Source organism: Talpa europaea (assembly GCF_964194135.1).
Source record: "Talpa europaea genome assembly, chromosome: 9".
Classification (NCBI taxonomy): domain Eukaryota; kingdom Metazoa; phylum Chordata; class Mammalia; order Eulipotyphla; family Talpidae; genus Talpa; species Talpa europaea.
In genome coordinates, this window is record NC_140076.1 from 17,864,832 (window position 1) to 17,883,554 (window position 18,723).

Here is an 18,723-nt window from a genome sequence, read left to right on the forward strand (position 1 = left end):
TCTTAGCGATTATAACCAAAAAAGAAGGAATTATTTTTCTTTAAAGCACTTAGCAGTAAACAATTAACAAAAATAAAGTCTGCATCTATAGCAGGTAGATTTGATTATAACAGCATAGATGACAGCAATTCTGGCACATTATCTTCAGGTAAATGATTCAATATTAACTAGAAATATAGGATATTCCAAAATAAGACTGAATCATTGGCTAGTGACTGATTCCAAAGGATCCTCAAAAATTTTATAGATACGCCATCTGCTGAGCAAAGCATTGAGCTATGTTAACATTTTCATGATTTTCACAAAGCAAGATAATCATAACTCAGAGACACAACACTGTGAGATTTGGAAAAAATGCTTAAATTTAAGGTTGGTATAATGATAAATATGCTACTACTGCTCACAATTTACTTGGCAGAACTCATCAATTGTTCAAGAGATTGAATGCTGGGGGGAAAATGTCAACTATTTCAAGCTTGTCAAGGTTCCCAATAAGAAATATTGAAGGCATAATCTAGAGATGACACAAGCAAGCTGCTCTGACTCCCTTCTCTATGACTGTATCGCCTTCAAAAGATACAACAGGGTTCCCATTACAGAAAGGAATTTGAACAATCAAATCATCTACCACAGTGACTGACATGCAGTGAGCATCTTATAAAAGATAGCTACTATTATTGTTGTTATCAATAATTATTGACATAAAAACTTTACTGTTGAGTTTTCTTAAAGTGGAGTAGCAATAGCTAAATATGGAGTTAGCAAATGTGAAATACTGCCCCCTCCCCCAATAAAATGTACTACCAGTCCTGGTTTTTGGGTTGTCTGTTTTTTAACCAGTTTAAGGCAACATACATAGAAGATAGGCTAAGAGCACAAACTCTGGAACCAGAAAGCCTGGCTTCATATCTCAGTGCCATCACTCACTTGCTATGAGACACTGGGCAAGAGAATCTGTGTCACACCCTTCCCCTTTTCTCTAACAGGGAAAATAAAGTTATGCCTAATTCAAAAAGGTTGTTGTGGCTATTTAAATTAATACCCATAAACAGTCCTTTATGTGTGAAGTACTTTCTAATAATGAAGGGGGAGAGCGCTCCCACAGAGACCCCACCCTTTTGGGAGTCACCACTTCACAGCTCCTCCTTAAAAACAGCCCAGAACATAGAAAAGCAGGACCAGTGTCAGACTTAAAAATCCCACAACTACTGTCAGCAGTTCACAGGGAAGAAAGAAAAACCTTTTGTTTATGTTGTTGATGAGTGCTTTTGACAATATACTCCTTGAGGAAAAAGTTACAAATGCTATGGAATTGTAAAGTAAGATATTTCCACAAGTCAAAAAGCTCTGTGTTTCTAGTACACGGTCCAAAGCAGAAAGTCTGAAGCTATAGGCCAAAACAGAAAATTGAATAGCTTCCATATACAGCCTGCATTACGTCTCTTAGCTTCATGGTGTCTTAATTTTCTTTCATATAAAAATAACAGTTATCCTAACTCATGGTGCTACTGTCAGGATTCAGGAAACGGGGTTGGTGGGAAAGCCCTTCAAAACATTACAAGGGTTACATCAATGGTGGAACTAAAATTTTTTGAGAAAAAAGAAGTTTGTCTTGAAGCCAGTTCTCAGAACATGAAATTTGAGAAAGCTTGCTATTGTTTGAAGCTTCCAGATCAAAGCTCATTTCTGACCAAGTTATCGGAATAGTTGCAATGACCAACAAATGACAGTAATGATTTTTGGTTTAACAACTACCTATAATCCAAACTGCCGAATTTTTAAAAGAAAAAATTTCTTCACATTTCACATTTCTTTATCAGATGAAGAATCTGATTTCAAAATAAGTAATTTGTAGCTGGTGGGAAAAACAAAAAAAAATCCTTCCAGGGACTCCCCTGGTAGCGCAGGCAGTTGAGCACAGCGCTGTGAAGCTCTCTGCAGCCTCTGCAGTGCCTGTTCAATCCCAGCCGGCCCGCAAGAATCCCTATGGTGCAGCAGACCTCTCCTGTCTCGCCCGCTGCTCCCCTCAGCAGTATATTTCAGTCACTCTGCCTGTTCTGCTCCCCGCTCTGTCTCTGGTGAGTTCTCTCACCCTCCCGTGCATTTGGCCTGTACCCCGGTTCTTGTATGCATGAATAAACAAATCTTTAAAAAAAAAAATCTTGGGGCCTTCCTGGTGGCGCAAGGGTTAAGACTCAACCTATGAAGCAATCCGCAGCCACTGCAGCCAGGGAGCAACCCACATGGAGCAGCAGATCTCTCCTGATTTGCCCACTGCTCCCCTCAGCAGAGTACTTCGGTCAATCTGCCTCTTCTGTTCCCTACAGTCTCTGGTGAATCCTCTCACCCCCCACACCTCTGGCCTGTACCCCAGCTCTTTTATACATAAATAAATCTTTTTTAAAAAAAATTCCTTCCACCAAATAATATCTTTTGAGGAAAATATAAAATTTCAACAAAATCAACCACTAAAGGCCAAATGTCCAAATTGTTGACAAAAATCAGCATTTTATTTTTTTTTAGTACTTTTTTTTTTTTTTTAAGATTTATTTATTTATTGATACAAGCACTGGGTACAGTCAGAAGCGCGGGAGGGTGAGAGAATTCACCAGAGCCAGAGCGGGGAGCAGAGCAGGCAGAAGGACCGAAGTACACTGCTGAGGGGAGCAGCGGGCGGCAGGAGAGGTCTGCGCGCCATGTGGGACCCTCCTCCGGTGGCCGGGGAGCAGCCGGGAATCGAACCGGAGCTGCGGAGGCTGCGGGCAGCTTCGCAACCCAGCGCTCAACCGCTGCGCCACCAGGGAGGCCCAAAAAAAAATCAGCATTTTAATAGTGACTATAGATGTGACACTGATGGAATAATCTTCCACCATGCTTGAAAATTGCAAAGAAAGCTGAGAACATTAAATACCTATATTAAAACTATGCATACACTTGGCATTTAAGTGGCATTTAACCATTACCATACTTTAAAAACAATGCATATTGGGCCTTCCTGGTGGCACAAGGGGTTGACGCAACCTATGAAGCTGTCCACAGCCTCTGCAGCACAAGTTCGATCCCCCAGCCGGCCAAGGAACAACCCACATGGTGCAGCAGACCTCTCCTGACTCACCCGCTGCTCTCCTCAGCAGTGGACTTTGGTCAATCTGCGTGTTTTGTTCCCCACTCTGTCTGTGGTGAATCTTCTCAACCCCCACACCTCTGGCCTGTACCCCAGCTCTTGTATGCATAAATAAATAAATCTTTAAAAAAATTTAAAAAATGCATATCATTTCCCTCTCCCATATAATAAAGACTGGGGAGGAATGAATTTAGTGGTTCAATTATAATTTTCAGAACACTGTTTCTTTGTTAAAACAGGCATAAGTGAAGAGTTTCTGTACCTCCATATACAAGTTTGTAAAACAGGCTACATTATGCTGTTTTTAGATTAACTGAATTCTAAATAAAAAATCCTAACAAAAACCTGATTCATTTGTAAGGACAAGATTTGGGTTGCTAGATATAACTATGTTATAATGAAATCTAGTATGATTTTCTAAAATATACTTAGGGAAACATAAATCAATAATTGTTTAGACATTTATGAAAATAAAGATTACTTAAACTTCATAAAGCACCCTGGTATGAACACATTATATGTTTACTGTTTTCTAGGATAAAGCAAGGAAGAGGGAAATACACCAGATACATCAGTGAGCATTTCAACCTACCCTAAATAAGGTTCTTAATTCAAGATTTTTATACTTGAAACAGGTAAAGTTATTTTCAAGAACATCTACCTAAAGTAGGTCCTTCAATTAACATTTTAGGGCCCCCAAATTACATTAACATAAGCAGTACATATGTGACCTTGCCACCAGCAAATACGAATTTTCATGTTAGTTTACAATTAGGCATGTCAAAATCTGGGTCATGTTCATTATGAACATGACTTTATGTTTCTATTTTATGTACACCTATTTTATGTATCACATCATTAAAGAAGCAAAGACATTAAATTTGTTAAGTATTTTGATATCTGTTTTTATATGATCAGTTTCCTTTGTAATCCTACTTACACTCGGCAGGGTAAAACATTGTTCTGAGAATTCCACCCATAGATCTCACACCTAACAACTAGGAAGTACATGGCACAAAAAAGGTTACAAATCCTTGTTCTAAACCTGCTATAAATCTTAGAAGGGTTAAGTTTAAAATGATTTATAGTGGGCCTCCCCGGTGGCGCAGCGGTTGAGCGCTGGGTTGCGAAACTGCGCGCGGCCTCTGCGGCGCCGGTTCGATCCCCGGCTGCTCCCCGGCCACCAGAGGAGGGTCCCACATGGCGTGCAGACCTCTCCTGCCGCCCGCTGCTCCCCTCAGCAGTGTACTTCGGTCCTTCTGCCTGCTCTGCTCCCCGCTCTGGCTCTGGTGAATTCTCTCACCCTCCCGCGCTTCTGACTGTACCTAGTGCATGTATAAACAAAACAAACAAACAAACCAGCAAACAAATAAATAAAGCATGCCTCTATAAAAAAAAAAAAAATTTTTTTAAAAAAAAAATGATTTATAGTTAGATAAGCAATTTAACTATCCAAAACCCGAAGTAGCCCTAGGGACCATTAAGTTTGCAATGAAGTAAATAATAATGACCTTTTTCATATTTCAGGCTGCTCTTTATTATGTATCAATATCTCAATATAGCTGATATTAACAATTTTATGAAACCAACTTATTATACCAACTCAAAGCCATAATTAAAAGGATATAGGACTCAAGAAGTAATTATCAATTTCCAAACCAGATTCCCTCATGAAATCATAAATAATGCTACAAGTTTTAGCAAATAACTCAAAACCAAGAAAAGTGTTATCTGTTGCCTATTTGAAAAAGCCAAGATAAAAGCGCAAAATGTACAGAAAAATTTGTGCCAACACTAGATCTCTGATTCAATCTTCATAATCATTAGTATTATCTGGGACTCAAGTCTGGCCTCCAAGGCCTGCATGACCTGACAATGCACAGATTTCCTTTCCCTAAGACTCTTGTCAGCCTATTATCACACCACAGTTGTTTCCATCTCCATACATACCTCCACTCTCTTATATGGAGCAACATACATTCCACCTGCCCTCAAGTTATATCTATGCAACCTTGGTTCTCATTCCCCTCCCCTGGTCTCATAGCTTTCCTGACCAACCAAGTTAGTACTCAGTTCCTCAATGGCTCCACAACTGTTATATTTTTCAAAAGTCTTACTGTTCACTAAGGGCAGAACCTAAAGTTGATTAAAGAACACGAAGTCAAAAGCTAACTGGTTAATATGGGTAAGAGAATATCTAAAACTGCTACTAAACTAACATGCAACTCAAAAAGTCAAACCATGATAATGAAGTCATTTCTTCTTAGAAATGTCTTGTCATCTGCCTGTAAGGCAGAAAAGCAAAGTAAAATACACAATGCTATTCAACCACACAAGTCACTTTTTTCCCAATTTTAACCACCACCCAGGGTGAGTGATTCTACATTATCAATTGACATATTACCTGTTAATTCCTAATTTCAAGACATTAGTTTTACTATTTTCCTTCACTGGAATTTCCATTCTTTTCCCCATATACGTAAGTTTTTCAAGGCACAGTTCAAGATCCACCCCTTCCATAAAACCTTCCTTTCCCCAGAGAATAAGATTACACTCTCCCTAATTTAACGTTTCCAAGACAAAGGCAAAAATGGTCTCATCACTTGTCATGGAGTACATTTGAGTGATTAAATCACAATAACTAAAAACCACAGGGAGGGGAGTAAAGCTGTTCCAATCATGAAAGATATGCTCGACTATAGTTGTGAACAAAAAATGCAAATATAAGGTTATAATTTAAAGTTCACAAATCTATGATAACCCTGAGGTTATCCAAAACACTGGTGGCAAAAGAATTATGTACATTATTCTGATGATAGGACCAGGGCTTTTGACCAGATGGCAATATTGGGCTGTGACCCCAAAAATGTTGGCTACTGGTCCAGGCAGTAAATTTCCCAGATATCATCCAAGTCTAATTATTTGGCTATGAGGCACAGCTGATGGGTTATATCTAATGAACTACATGTCAAAATACCTAACTAGATAATCTGTGAGTAGCCTCCAGACCTCTTAAAAGTTTCAAATTTTTATTTTTTAAAGCATACTAAAATATACGGAATGGTCTGAGTAATTAGAATAAAGCTACATAAAGGTACCGAGAAACTTGGGCTGCTAAAGCAAAGCAGAGGACATAGAGGGGGAAAAGGCCCAGATCTTACCCTCAAAGAACTTAAAATCTACCAAGGGCTATTACACAAGTAATTACAACAAAGCAGAAGGTAGTCACAACTTCTTTTAAGTTCAAAGATGGAGACATGACAACTTTTTGATCTGGAGATGAAGAAAGGCAACTGTACTAGACATTGAAGAATGAGAAGGATTTAAATTAGTAGAAATGGAAAGGTGGGTGAAATGTGATGAAAATCAAGGGTAGCAAAGACTGAAAGGATAAAATATAAGAACACCAATTTCCCATGAAAAGCATCCTTCCTTCTTAAGAAATGGATTCTATGCAGGAGCCCTTGCAAATTTAAGGGCCTTGAAGCTACTTAGAAGTCTTGGGCCAATGGTTTCCGGGCATACTATCAGGGTGCATGGGATTAAAAATAAATAAATAAAAACCAAAAATCACATCACACAACAGTGATACACACACACACACACACACACAGCAATACACCTAATGTTGCAGTCCGGTTGTATATGGGAAGCTATAATATAGTAACTTAACTTTGCTTTCAAAAATTGCTGAAATGGGATAGGCTTATAAAACTGTGGTGTCTTTGATGTAACTGTTAAGTACTTGTGAGTTTGCCCAAAAAAAAAAAAAGAAAAGAAAAAAAAAGAAAAGAAAAGATATGTTTCGTTTCTGTTCAAGTTGTATTATTCCGCATCCCAAAAAAGGATAAAATTTTGAAATCAGGAATGAATAAATCAAAAGAGAATCCCAACTCTGATAATGAAATAAAGAAAAAGTAAATGAAAGAGAATCAGATTTTTGTTAGAGACTGGAGACAGAAGCACTTCTTAAAATAATCAGAGTTAGACTGGGTTAGACTGGAATGGAAGCTTAGAACCCAGAGTTCTAAGGGTTGTCATGAAAGTTTAGACCAAAGAAAATTAAAAGAAAGAATTCAAATAAAACTTCTTGATACAACTAGGTTAGATGAAACTGATTAGGAATAGCCTATATTCACACATCTCAATTTACATACAGAAATTATCATATTAATAGTCTAAAAAGGACAAGCTGAAGTATACATAAAAATAATTTTTCCTGGAGAGTTTGCTGATGGGGTAACAAAATATTTTGAAATATAATGCATATTCAGCACCTGAAGAAATTTGTGGCATCATGCCAGATATTTTGAGGATTCAATGTGAAAGGACACAATAGTAAAACAAGCGTGTTTCTTATAAGGAACAGGAAAAGAACAGGAAACCAATTCTTACGAAGTGGGCAAAGCCACACCTCTCTGGAAAGTGAATTTGCTAATTAAACATCAGGTAGCCACAGAATGTTCATATTTTTCTTTCTGAAAGCTCTACATGATCAATTTTGTTATCCAGCATCTATCAGTCAAAATTTTATTAACATCAACTATTTATGACAACAAGTAAAGGGATGTTACAGTATGGTACTGGTCTTCAAAGAGTAAACATCAATTTCCCCATAGATATAGAAATTTCTAAGCTTTGAAATGAAATTTTAGCCTTTTAAAACTGGGAATTTACATTTATGTTCTAGTCTAAAATTAAGTAGTATCAGAAATTCATAGCCCATCAAACAGCTTTCCAATCATGAGAGATAGCATGTGGTGCTTAACCAGATAGGATAGCTACCTGCCTCCTTTCTGTAATTTAATTGACAGCTGATTTTCCTTAAAAAAAAAAAAGGGGGGGCGGCAAGAAAAGAAATAAAAAGAAGACTCCGTAAACCTTACAGTCATACTATGCCTTCAGAACCATAAGGTACAGATAAAAAATTTTCTAGGACTTATAAATAAAAGAGCCAAGAAATTTCACTGTAGATTTTATGTTGAGTGATTTGAATGTATTTTCCCCAATCACATTCTAAATCTTTTGAAAGTATGAGGTACATTTTATTCTGTAGTAACTCAATTAAAAGACATGACCAATAAGACCTGGTACTGGACTCCTTACACAGGTAGATAACAGAATTTACTATTTTAAAAGCAAAACAAACCAACAGCATCGCAATCACATTAATCTTCAGATAAGCTTAATTAAACATCCAAAAGAATTTTGCACCCATTCCCTGAGACCTGGAGTGACAGAAAAGCTAAAGAACATGTAGAGCAGGATGAACTCTTGCTGGTAAGTTAGACAAAAACCAGCTTCTTGAGGGGAAGATACAAAGGCTTTATAAACCCACTTCACAGCTGGGCAAGCTAGTGATAGCCTACACTGAAGCCACCCTCCTCCCATTCCCCATTCTTAGTTACTTGATTAATGCACTGGCTGGAAGGGAGAGTAGAGAGAGTGACAGAGACACACACAGTACCTGTTGTTGAGAATTGTAGTCAAAAAGTCCCACAGTTGCTGCTGCTGAGTCCACAGGTACCTGCGTGCCTGAATAATCAAATTGAAGAGGCTCCATGCCCACATGTTCCATGGGGTCCAAGGGGACACTCTGGGACTCCATGTTGGAGAAATCCTCCACAGGCTTGGCACCATTGGTGCTGGTCAGCTGGGCTAAGCCCTCAGAACCATTCTGGTTTGGACCCAGAAGATCCACTTCATTAGCAGAGTTCTGGCAATTACCAGGGGTACGGCTAAACAGAGAAAGTAAAGGGCATTAAACCTTTTTTTGTGTGGGGGAGGGACACTACAGCAACCCAAGTTTAAGGACAATTCCCTAGACATAGTTCATTATCAATAGTAATAGTACTTAAGTCTGTTTCTACAAAATAACCAAATTCTTTATGGTGCTTTTCATGCTATAACCTGTAAAATGACTCTTCTATTGCTTGCCTTCCCACCACAACCCACCCATTATATTTCTATTAACTGATTAATTTATAGTCCCTTTATCCAAGAGATCCAGATTAGAGAAACACTGGATGAACTGGAAAAATCACCACCTATGGCATCCATGACAACAGAGATCCCAAAACACAAACAGTAAAATATTCCCCCTAAAGGCAACATCTATCTACTCCTTAAACAGAGCCAATAGAAAACATAATTTCTAAGAAATTCCACATCTGAGACTAAATCTATTTTAAAAACTTTTATGTATTATTGAGATACTACTGACCAATGCTAAAACTGTCTCCCTACAACCTTCCTAAGAAACCAGAAGACCATTACAAAATAGTACAAAATAAATTAATTATCTAGGATATGCCCCTGCTAAAGAGATAATTCCAAGAATTAAAACTTATGTGAGGAGATAGTATATCCAAACCACAATACTTTTAAAAAGAAAGGGGACACTATTAATAAATATTCTGGGACACAGGTATAAAACAAGTACTGTCCTGGGTAATCCAGAACACATTATCACCCTATGTGAAAGGACTATAGGATTATAAGATCCCATGTCAGACAAATGGAGACTATCCTAGTCTCAGGAGAGTTCAGCCTAATGACTACATTCTTCATGCCTAAAAGAAATTCTGTATTGGGTACAAATTAAAGCGATTGTCATGTTCCTTCTCACACATACGCACACACAGACAGACACCCACCACATCATCACTAGCAACATCACCACCACCGCCATCACCACCACCATGTGGACCCAAAATCAAATACCATAAAACACTGCTCCATGCTCGAGATTTAGGGTGGAAGCACCACCCAAACTCATCTGAAAGACCTTAGGGGTTCATGTTCATTAATCACTACCTCACAGTGTTCCACAGACTAACTGTATACACCCACAAAACACAAAAATTAGATGTGAAATGCTAAGCAACTGAATGTTCTACAAATGGTAATCTAATCTAAAATACATTTTAATTTTTATTTTGGGGTTTATATTAGGGTTAAGATGGGAATTTATATTCCCATCTGCATGTACACAGACACATTAATTTTAGAATAACACAAATTATCCAACATTAAATTTTAACCTATATATCACTGACCAAAGATTTTTGTATTTTTAAAGTTATATACCACCACTAAATGTTACCTATATAAATGAATATTTGCCAAATGTGGGTGACAACTGTACAATATTATTTTATGCTGTGTATATTAATTTAGAGGGTAAACCTGCTTATCAATCATAACCAGAGAGATGGAATGAGAGGCTTTCCTGGTTCTTCAAGTCGGGAAAATGATACCTGACCCATCTACCTCAAAGGGAGCTTAAGAGTGGCAACCGAAATAATACGTAAGTCCTTAACTGATTTTCCCTCTACTCTAATACCCCAAAGGGTTATGATGTACTGCCACTACTATGATTCTCTAAGATGGTGATTTGAGAGAAACTTGGGCAAAGTCCCAAGACACCCAATTCCAGGATATTTGAGAAACACTGAAAATATCTTTATGGAATCATCCTGCCAAGTATATAGCCCTATACAAATGCAAAATCTATCATTTTGTCAAAGCACCAAGCACTGGCAGCTCTTAGAATATTTCACATTATCAGTTAATTTATAATTTTTTGGGGGATAGCCTCCATTAGAAACAATTATTAAAATGGACACACAAGGAGGGGAAGAAAAATTAAAATTAAAATTAAACTAAATTAAAACAAAAACCCCATAGACCCCATTTAAAAATCAGAAGTGTAAAACATACAAACCTAAAATCTTTGACGTCTGCATCAATCCCATTCTGCACTGGCAAACCATTGGTCTTGTCCATCACATCACCCTCCTCCTTCAAATCTCCTAGCTTATCTCCATCAAACGTACCCTTGTTCTTCTTTTCACCTTTGTCGTTTTCATCACTGTCTGCATCCCTTGGGCCCTGTTTAAAAAATAGCTTCAGCTTCACTAATCATCATTAACTAATAATAGTGGGCAACCACTATGGACACCAAACTACTCTAAATGCTAATTAAAACAGGACAGTGTCTGTACCCTTTCAAGACATTACAATCTAGTCAACAAACAACACAGAGGCAGAAACACTGCAGAAAGTCTTGCCAAATGGGGGAAGACAGACATACATTTATGTTACAAAGTTTAAGACAGTCTTAACATACCCAATGTCCCACCACCCCATTTTTCCCTTTCTACCAAATGCCCAGCTACAACTTTTTATCTCTAAGCTCTACTTCTCTATTCTCAAATCTAACTCTATACACTAGCATGACTCCTAATAAGACCCAGGTATGGCAGCTAGTAGCATAGAGGGGAAAGTGTTAAACCTACTAAAATAATTTCCTACTTCACCACTGTCCTATGTAAATTCCTCCCATACTTCCATTGAGCTACATGTGAGATAACATCATTCCAATTCAATTATTTTACAGTTTATCTTGGGATATATGACCTGCCAATTTACACCACCACTACCCCTATATCTCATGCTTTATTCCATCAAAAATTCACCAAACATCCTTTAATTTTTTAATCCTTCAAATCATGTTAATCTAACTGAAATTCTTTTACTGAAAGTACTCTAAGATATTTATCTGTTGTCTTTCATTATTTACTGTCCCATGCCAGATTATCTTGAGTACATGGGAGAATGTTGAGTTGGAAGTGATTCAACAGGATTTAGCTCTGATGTGTTTCAAACTGCAAAGGTCGAAAAACTGGGCTAAAAGAATTTATATTTTGTCATTTATGCTGATGTGCTGTCTTCTAAGGAAATTATATCTATGTTCTCTTATCAATGTCTAAAGTTAAGACTTGAACATAGAAAACAAACGTTTTCTTATTTCCAAAAGGAAAAGAAGATTTAGTATAGTGTCTTATTTCCAAAAGGAAAAGAAGTTTGGTATAGTGTCTTGACCTGTACAGAGAGCTCTGCAGAATCTTACCAAAGGATAAGTAACTTTTACTTATCTAAAACTAGAGAGAGGCACCACTGGCTCCTGGTTTAACGAAGAAACAAGTACACCTGGACCAAGTTAAAGTTCCTAGTAAAAGGCAAGATGGAATCAGAAGATGATGAGAGCTGTCGTACTGCATTTCCAGGCACCAAAACCACATTTCACTGGGGAAAAAGCAACATTGGAGGCAGAGCAACACTTACATGGCAAGCAAGTATGTAGGCCTGCAGATGTAAAATAAACAGATGCTCTCAGGGTAATTCTTAGAGATCACTGCTCTACAAAGGTAATTCATGAATCCTTTCAACTACCAGTACAGAGCCCATTTTGGTTTCACATTCATTTTCTGTTCAAATGAAACAGAAAAGCAAAGATTTCGCGGCTAATGTGTACAAAGGACCACATGTGAGAAGGAACTTAGAAAAAATACACAACTCAGTTTCAAGTGGCATCAAAATGATAAATTATGGTTTGGGTAGCCATTAAAATATGACTTTCAAAGCAGAATCTTCAAAGTATCTTCAAAATTTAAGGTTGTTATTGGTTCAAAAGGAGAGAATGATAGCAAATTAAGCACCACATTGAGGTACCAAAACAGAGATGGAAATATGACAGAAAAGATCTTATTTAAGCTCTCCAGAGACAGCAGCTCCCTCCTACTGCAACGTAAAACTGAGAGAAGTTGTGTATTCACTGTCATAGCCCCACCACTGAACTCAAATGCCTGGCATTAGCTCAGAGTATATGAAAGGAAAAAATGATTTTTAAAAAATCCTGCAAAACCAAACTGCTAAAAAGAAGGATCTATCCATTATTGGTATCAGATAACAGTACAAGAGGCTGTGATACGGTTTAGATGACAATTCCACCTGATTTAGACATCATTTATATCAATAATAAGAGTATTACAGGGATCATTCCACTAAACACCTATATAATCTTAGCTAAATGAAAGGGGGGGGAGAAAAAAAAAATCAAGTCACTAGAGCAGTTCAGTTCTAATTCACAAAATCTGTTCAAAGATCTACTGGACAAATTAGAAGGAAATGGGATGAAGAAGCAGTAAGAAGTTTCACCAACAAGCAAGAAATCTGGCTGACAGGAATAGTTATTTGACTCATCAAATTAACACTTATCTTTCCTCAGTGACCCTTTATAAGGACTTCCTTGAAAGCTGCTCAGCCCATCTCTAAGCCAATGCTCGGGCAGGAAATCTTAGGCACTGATATTTATGTTTCTAATTATAATTCCAAGGGCTACATTTTTAAAGATGCCCATGGGATGAGCTATTTTTCATCAATACTATGTAGAACATTCATATAAAATTGCTACCTGATTTTCTACTCTGAATAAGCAATTAATGCCTCAGCAGAATAGTAGGCTCCTTCTATTCAAAAGTGGGGGACCAAAGGGATGCTTTTATTTCTTGATCCAGTTGGGCTACATGGCTTTATTTTGCAGAAATTCATGAAGATTTCTGTGCACAGCTAATAGTTCAATATAAAGTTTACCTTAAGGAAAAAATTTCAGTCAATCAACCACAACCCTAAAGAGTCAGATTTCTGAATGACACCAAGAGCACAGTGGGAAGCCATTCTCCCAAGTCTGTTATTAAAAGAGAATACAAGGGTTTGTGATCATAGAAAGAAATGTAAAGAACCTGGACAGAGAAGAATAGAGACTATGAGCTGGTAATTCTTACAGGGTTTTTAAATGTCTTTAACATTTAAGTATTCACAGCTATGTGGTCTTTAAGAAATACTAATCCAGACCAAGGAGAACCTACATACTATGTCAACTACTAACACTTCTAGTTAACAGGACATTGGACAGGTCATTAAACCTGAGTCTTAGTTTTCTCCTCTATAAAGCAGGAATAATTTTGTTTACAACAGAGTAGTTATGAACATCAACGAAATGATGCATGTGCATAATCATTTTTTATAAAGCATAAATCATCTTATACAAATATATTAGTAAAAGCTATAGCTTTCTATAGATGCATTGGATAGTACTTTCGTAACCTTACCTAGGACATCAAGTTTATTCATCTTAAATCCCCTACTTAGGAGGTTTAACGCAAGTAAATGTATAGTCAGGGACTCTCCCAAGGACACTGTCAGTTTTCACAATACAAAAAGCTTGACTGTTTGGCATCAAACATTGCAATCTGATTTAATTGGCCCATAGTGGCTCCCATAAACATTACAAAAAGCTTCTCCAGTAACTCCAATAAGCACTCACGATTGAGAAATCCTATGGCTGAATCTAACATAAGGCTCATAAAAGTAGACTTTATGTTATGCTTTTTTGTCACATTACCTAGAACACAACAGTACTGAAAAAGTCTACTAGCTAAATGAAAGGAGAAAAAAAGGGATTAAAAGCATGGTTTCATTGTGGATTTCTACAGGTGAATGTTAACCCAAAGTTGCAGTACTCAAACACAGGCTTCAGCTTCAGAAAGTGCTCAAAATGCAGGTGGCGGGGGACTCCAATAAAAATCTCAAGAGTGGGGTCAAGAAGGTTTCTGAGAAATGCCACAACTATATAGATGGAGAAATCTGTTCCACTACTAGACATCAAAAAAAAACTGAGTGAATAGATGGACAGAAGACAGATTGCGAAGACAAGAGTCCATCCATTTTTGGCTCAACTTCCTCAAAAGCCTCATATAATAGGGAATACCTATTAATTCTGAATGAAGACAGAGAAATGAGAATTTAATTTCTCCTCTTATTATAGTGATTTTACCAGATGGCAGAAGTGACATTTAATGAGATTTTCCTCCCTTCTTTCCAAAAAGAAATTATTTTGCCTATCTGCTTTACATACTGCATCCAAAAACCTTAACACAAATTACAATAATGGTCTCTCCTATGTGCACTTGCCTGTTTTCCACAAAATGCTAAAAAACTAAAATGTCGATTTCCTTTAAAGATCACCTTACAGCTCCACTGGCAATAAAAAATTTCTTATATTAACACTGAGTAAAAGTTTAAAATGACTAGTCATATGAATTATACTTTTTAAATTTATCTTACTGTGAGGCATTCAACTAGTAAACAGGCCAGTAAAGCATAGTAGAAAGCAATATAGCTAAGATCTAAAACAGTCAATAGAACAAAGTTCAAATTCAAGTCCCAGCACTTCCCTTCTAATCCTCATTTTTTTCTCATCTATAAATTCAGAGACAAACTACCTACCTCAAAGGATTGTTTTAAGCATTAACTAAGGTAAATTATGAAAGTGCATTTTTTTTAAATTGTTAAAACTACTTTATCCAGTTTTCACACCCCACTCCAAGCCTTTTTTCAGACACACCCACACCGCCCACATTCCCCCAAAGCTTCGAAATCGCTAGACATCCTTTGTTTCCCCCAAGAAAGAAATTAAGGCTCTAATCATTAGGTTTCTTTTCCTCTGGTTTTTCTAAGATGTAAGTAATAAATCAAGCTGTAGACTAACACATTTCATTGAATCTGACATCACTTTATAAGACACATTATTTTATATGCTGTTAAAAAGGAAATGACTGGCCTGGCAATTAAACTATGACATACTATGACCTGAAAAATGCATCCCAATTTAAAATGATGAAAGTGGGGAAATGTGCATTTCAGAAACAGTGAAACATGGGACATGTCAAGCACTGTACATATAATCACTCGGTTTCTGGTATGCAGAAAGGTAAAGAAAGTGTTCTCCTTTGCTGTGAACCATCAGATTCAGGAAAAAAAAAAAAAAAACAAGAAATCTTAAATGTGTAGAATGGTGTTTTTTGTTATTACAAAGATGGAAGCGAAAAGATAAGATTTTCTGAATTATTGTAATCTTTGTATCTAGTCAGTGTCTAAAAGCTCAATGCCACCAAGCAGAGCTTATAGATTTCTTGCTCAAGGGAAGCTCAAATCTGAAAGATTCCTGTAATGAACATTTCTGAATTTGATCCATAGCATCCTGGTGATTTTATCTTCCAACAAAATTGTTTTATAGCACTATTTACCAAACCTTAATGTGTATACAAATCACCTGAGGGTCTTGTCAAAATGCAGATTTTGATTCAATAAGTCTGGGTAAGATCTGAGATTCTGCATTTCTAATAAGCTCTCAGGTGATTGTAATGTTATTGTTCCACGGACTCTGTGGAGAAAGATTTTATAAGGTTTACAAACCATTTATTTACACACACACACACACACACACATAATAGCCATATGAATCAGACTTTGTGAGTTGTAATTACTCATTTTTCAGATGATGAAATTAAGGCCCAACTGAGATTCAAGCCCCCGACATCTGCCTGCATCACACTGCAAAAAGTTCTTATATAAAATCAGTTACGTAGTAATTGCTATCTAAAACAAATGCAGTGAAGACTAGCAAAGTCAAGTTTTGTGACTCAAACAATTGTTCTGAGTGGTCATAATGCAACCAGTCTTTACAGACAAGTAGAAAGGCTATCCCATGATATCTTTTTTTTTTTAATTGCTCTTTCAAAGGGTTAGAGAGGTCTTTACCCAATCAAAGTCTAGGGTGGTATTCTCATTTCCCTAGGCATAACAAACAAAAATGGCAGAAAGTATGATGCACTTCTCTTGTAGCAAGGCTTCAATCTATTTGAGGACCTACAGCAAAGTCCTTCAATGGCTAATTTACATAATGGATCTAAAAATACAGTAGTAATATGTGATTTTTACAACTCCTTTAAACCATGCTTGGAGTTGGGGGGGGGGGGCTGTCTTATTCCAGGTGAAAGGGGGGAATACAAAATGAAAACAAAATTAAAGACTTGATTCTGGTGTAAGTGCTATTCTGAATTTTCCTATTATTTTGAAAACTTCTGCCCTTAAGTATGTGATTTGCATGTAAAATACAACCAAAACTTAACCATGGATGCTAAGCCTGAAAGTAATCTTATCATAGAGGCCGAAACTACTAAACTGAGAAGATTTGTACAAAGTAAACTAAAGAAAATCCAGGAAAGCTGAACAAAGAGTTAAATATCCTCATTCAAGCTGTAACTAGGAAACAGCCTTACTGAAAATGGAAACCCATTATAGAACGGTAGATTACTTTAGTTCTAAACCACCTTCAACTGAAAAAGTTAATCGGAGTCTGGATTACCAGTGGTCAGTATCTGAGAATGACCCGTTAGTGCTTGCTTTCAGGTCTCAGGAGAATAGAGCTGTTCCATGGCTTACTAAAGGGAAGTGTTGGTACAATCAAAAAGTAAAAACATCTGGATGCTCTGACCTATAAATCAACAAGTACTACTCTTCAGAAAGAGCAGATATTTTCTCTTGTTTGGACTCTGAACTCAACTCTCTGAATAACAGAGTAGATCTGGAAAAAAGGGGGGGGGGGATCTCACCTTTTCCAAGAAGATGCATACAATATTATGATAAGCATTAAGTGATTCATGTGTCCCTGACCACAGTTTTGCTCAACTGTCATCCTAACCAACAGGCAGAGGAAAGCCAGAGTCATAAGAACAGCAGGATACAACCACAGAGCTGAAAAATAGTTCACCGATAATCAGGCCTGCATCCGCCAAAAGACTGGAGAAACCAATATGAACAGTCTTCCTGTATTATCCTTTAGATGCAACTCAAAATATACTTCATTACCCACAACCTGGAAGCTGAAACACAGACTTGGAGACTTCGCCTTTATTTTTATACAAATCTCAGAAACTCAACAAATAACCTGTTAGTTTCATTTTCTGACCTCTAGCCTTAAGCTTTAACTCCCTCTGGTCACAATTAAGTAAAAGAGTTAAAAATCAGTCTCCATGGACACTATAGATGAAAGCCACTTTTACTAAATGAATGAATGCAAGACACAGAATGTAAAAGATAGTTTTGTCATAAAAATAAGTCTAATAAAATAACTTTTAAAAAAAGAAAAAGAAGCAGTAATAGTAATTCATCGCAGCATTTTATCTTTCTCCTAATTCCAATTATTTTCCTGTCTCCACAAACTTCAGAGTAACTGAGGTACTTGCCTCCTGGCTAATGTACAAGAATTTGAAATCAGTCACACAAGACAGAGAATTCACAGCAAGAGTAATACAGGTTCCATTTCCCCACACTAAGAACTTACCTATGAATGATGCAAACTTTTCTCCCATAGTAGCTGAAAGTAATAAACAGTAACCAGAAGGCAACACTTCCTCTAATGAATCTGCACTCATGAGATGAAGAAAATGAGGACAGAAAAGGAGGTATGTTTGGAGATACAGTCAAAGAATAGAAGTATAAAGTATAATCTTCCCGTGACACAATGGACGAATACTCATTTGGCATGATGCTGTTCATCACACCCAAAGGGGAGATCATGTTCCTTCCAAGCAGCCTCTTGGAAGGTTCAGTAAAAAGAACCCTTTTCCTTTATGATCCACTAATCTGACCTATGTCCTTCCTTGCAGGATCAAAAGACACAGAAGCATTCAGGTCATCATTGGAATGATTAGTAATACTAAAGACTTAAGACAAAGTCCCAGTTTAATCCCATAATCTTACTAATTGTTATAAAAATAAATGCTCTTCTGACTAAATTCCTCAACCTTCTAGGTGTGGAACTGGGAAAAATCCAGTCTCCTGAATTCAAGTTCATTTCACTTTACTTTGTTCAGTTTTTCTGTGGAATTAAATGCTCTAACCACTTATCA

General features: G+C 37.0%; 1 protein-coding gene across 8 annotated transcripts in view; it reads right to left on the reverse strand.

Moving 5' to 3' along the window:
• Window positions 1–18,723, reverse strand: part of PUM1 (pumilio RNA binding family member 1) — a gene marked incomplete at both ends in the record, with an annotated part of 109,457 nt that overhangs the window by 43,166 nt on the left and 47,568 nt on the right. For 6 of the 8 annotated variants that reach the window (XM_084241874.1, XM_084241873.1, XM_084241871.1 and 3 more), the window contains 2 exons: window positions 8,592–8,862; window positions 10,851–11,017. The exons of the other annotated variants lie outside the window; for them this stretch is intronic. In XM_084241874.1, the coding sequence (XP_084098000.1) occupies window positions 8,592–8,862; window positions 10,851–11,017 (438 nt within the window). The remainder of the gene's footprint in view (window positions 1–8,591; window positions 8,863–10,850; window positions 11,018–18,723) is intronic. 8 annotated transcript variants of the gene reach the window in all.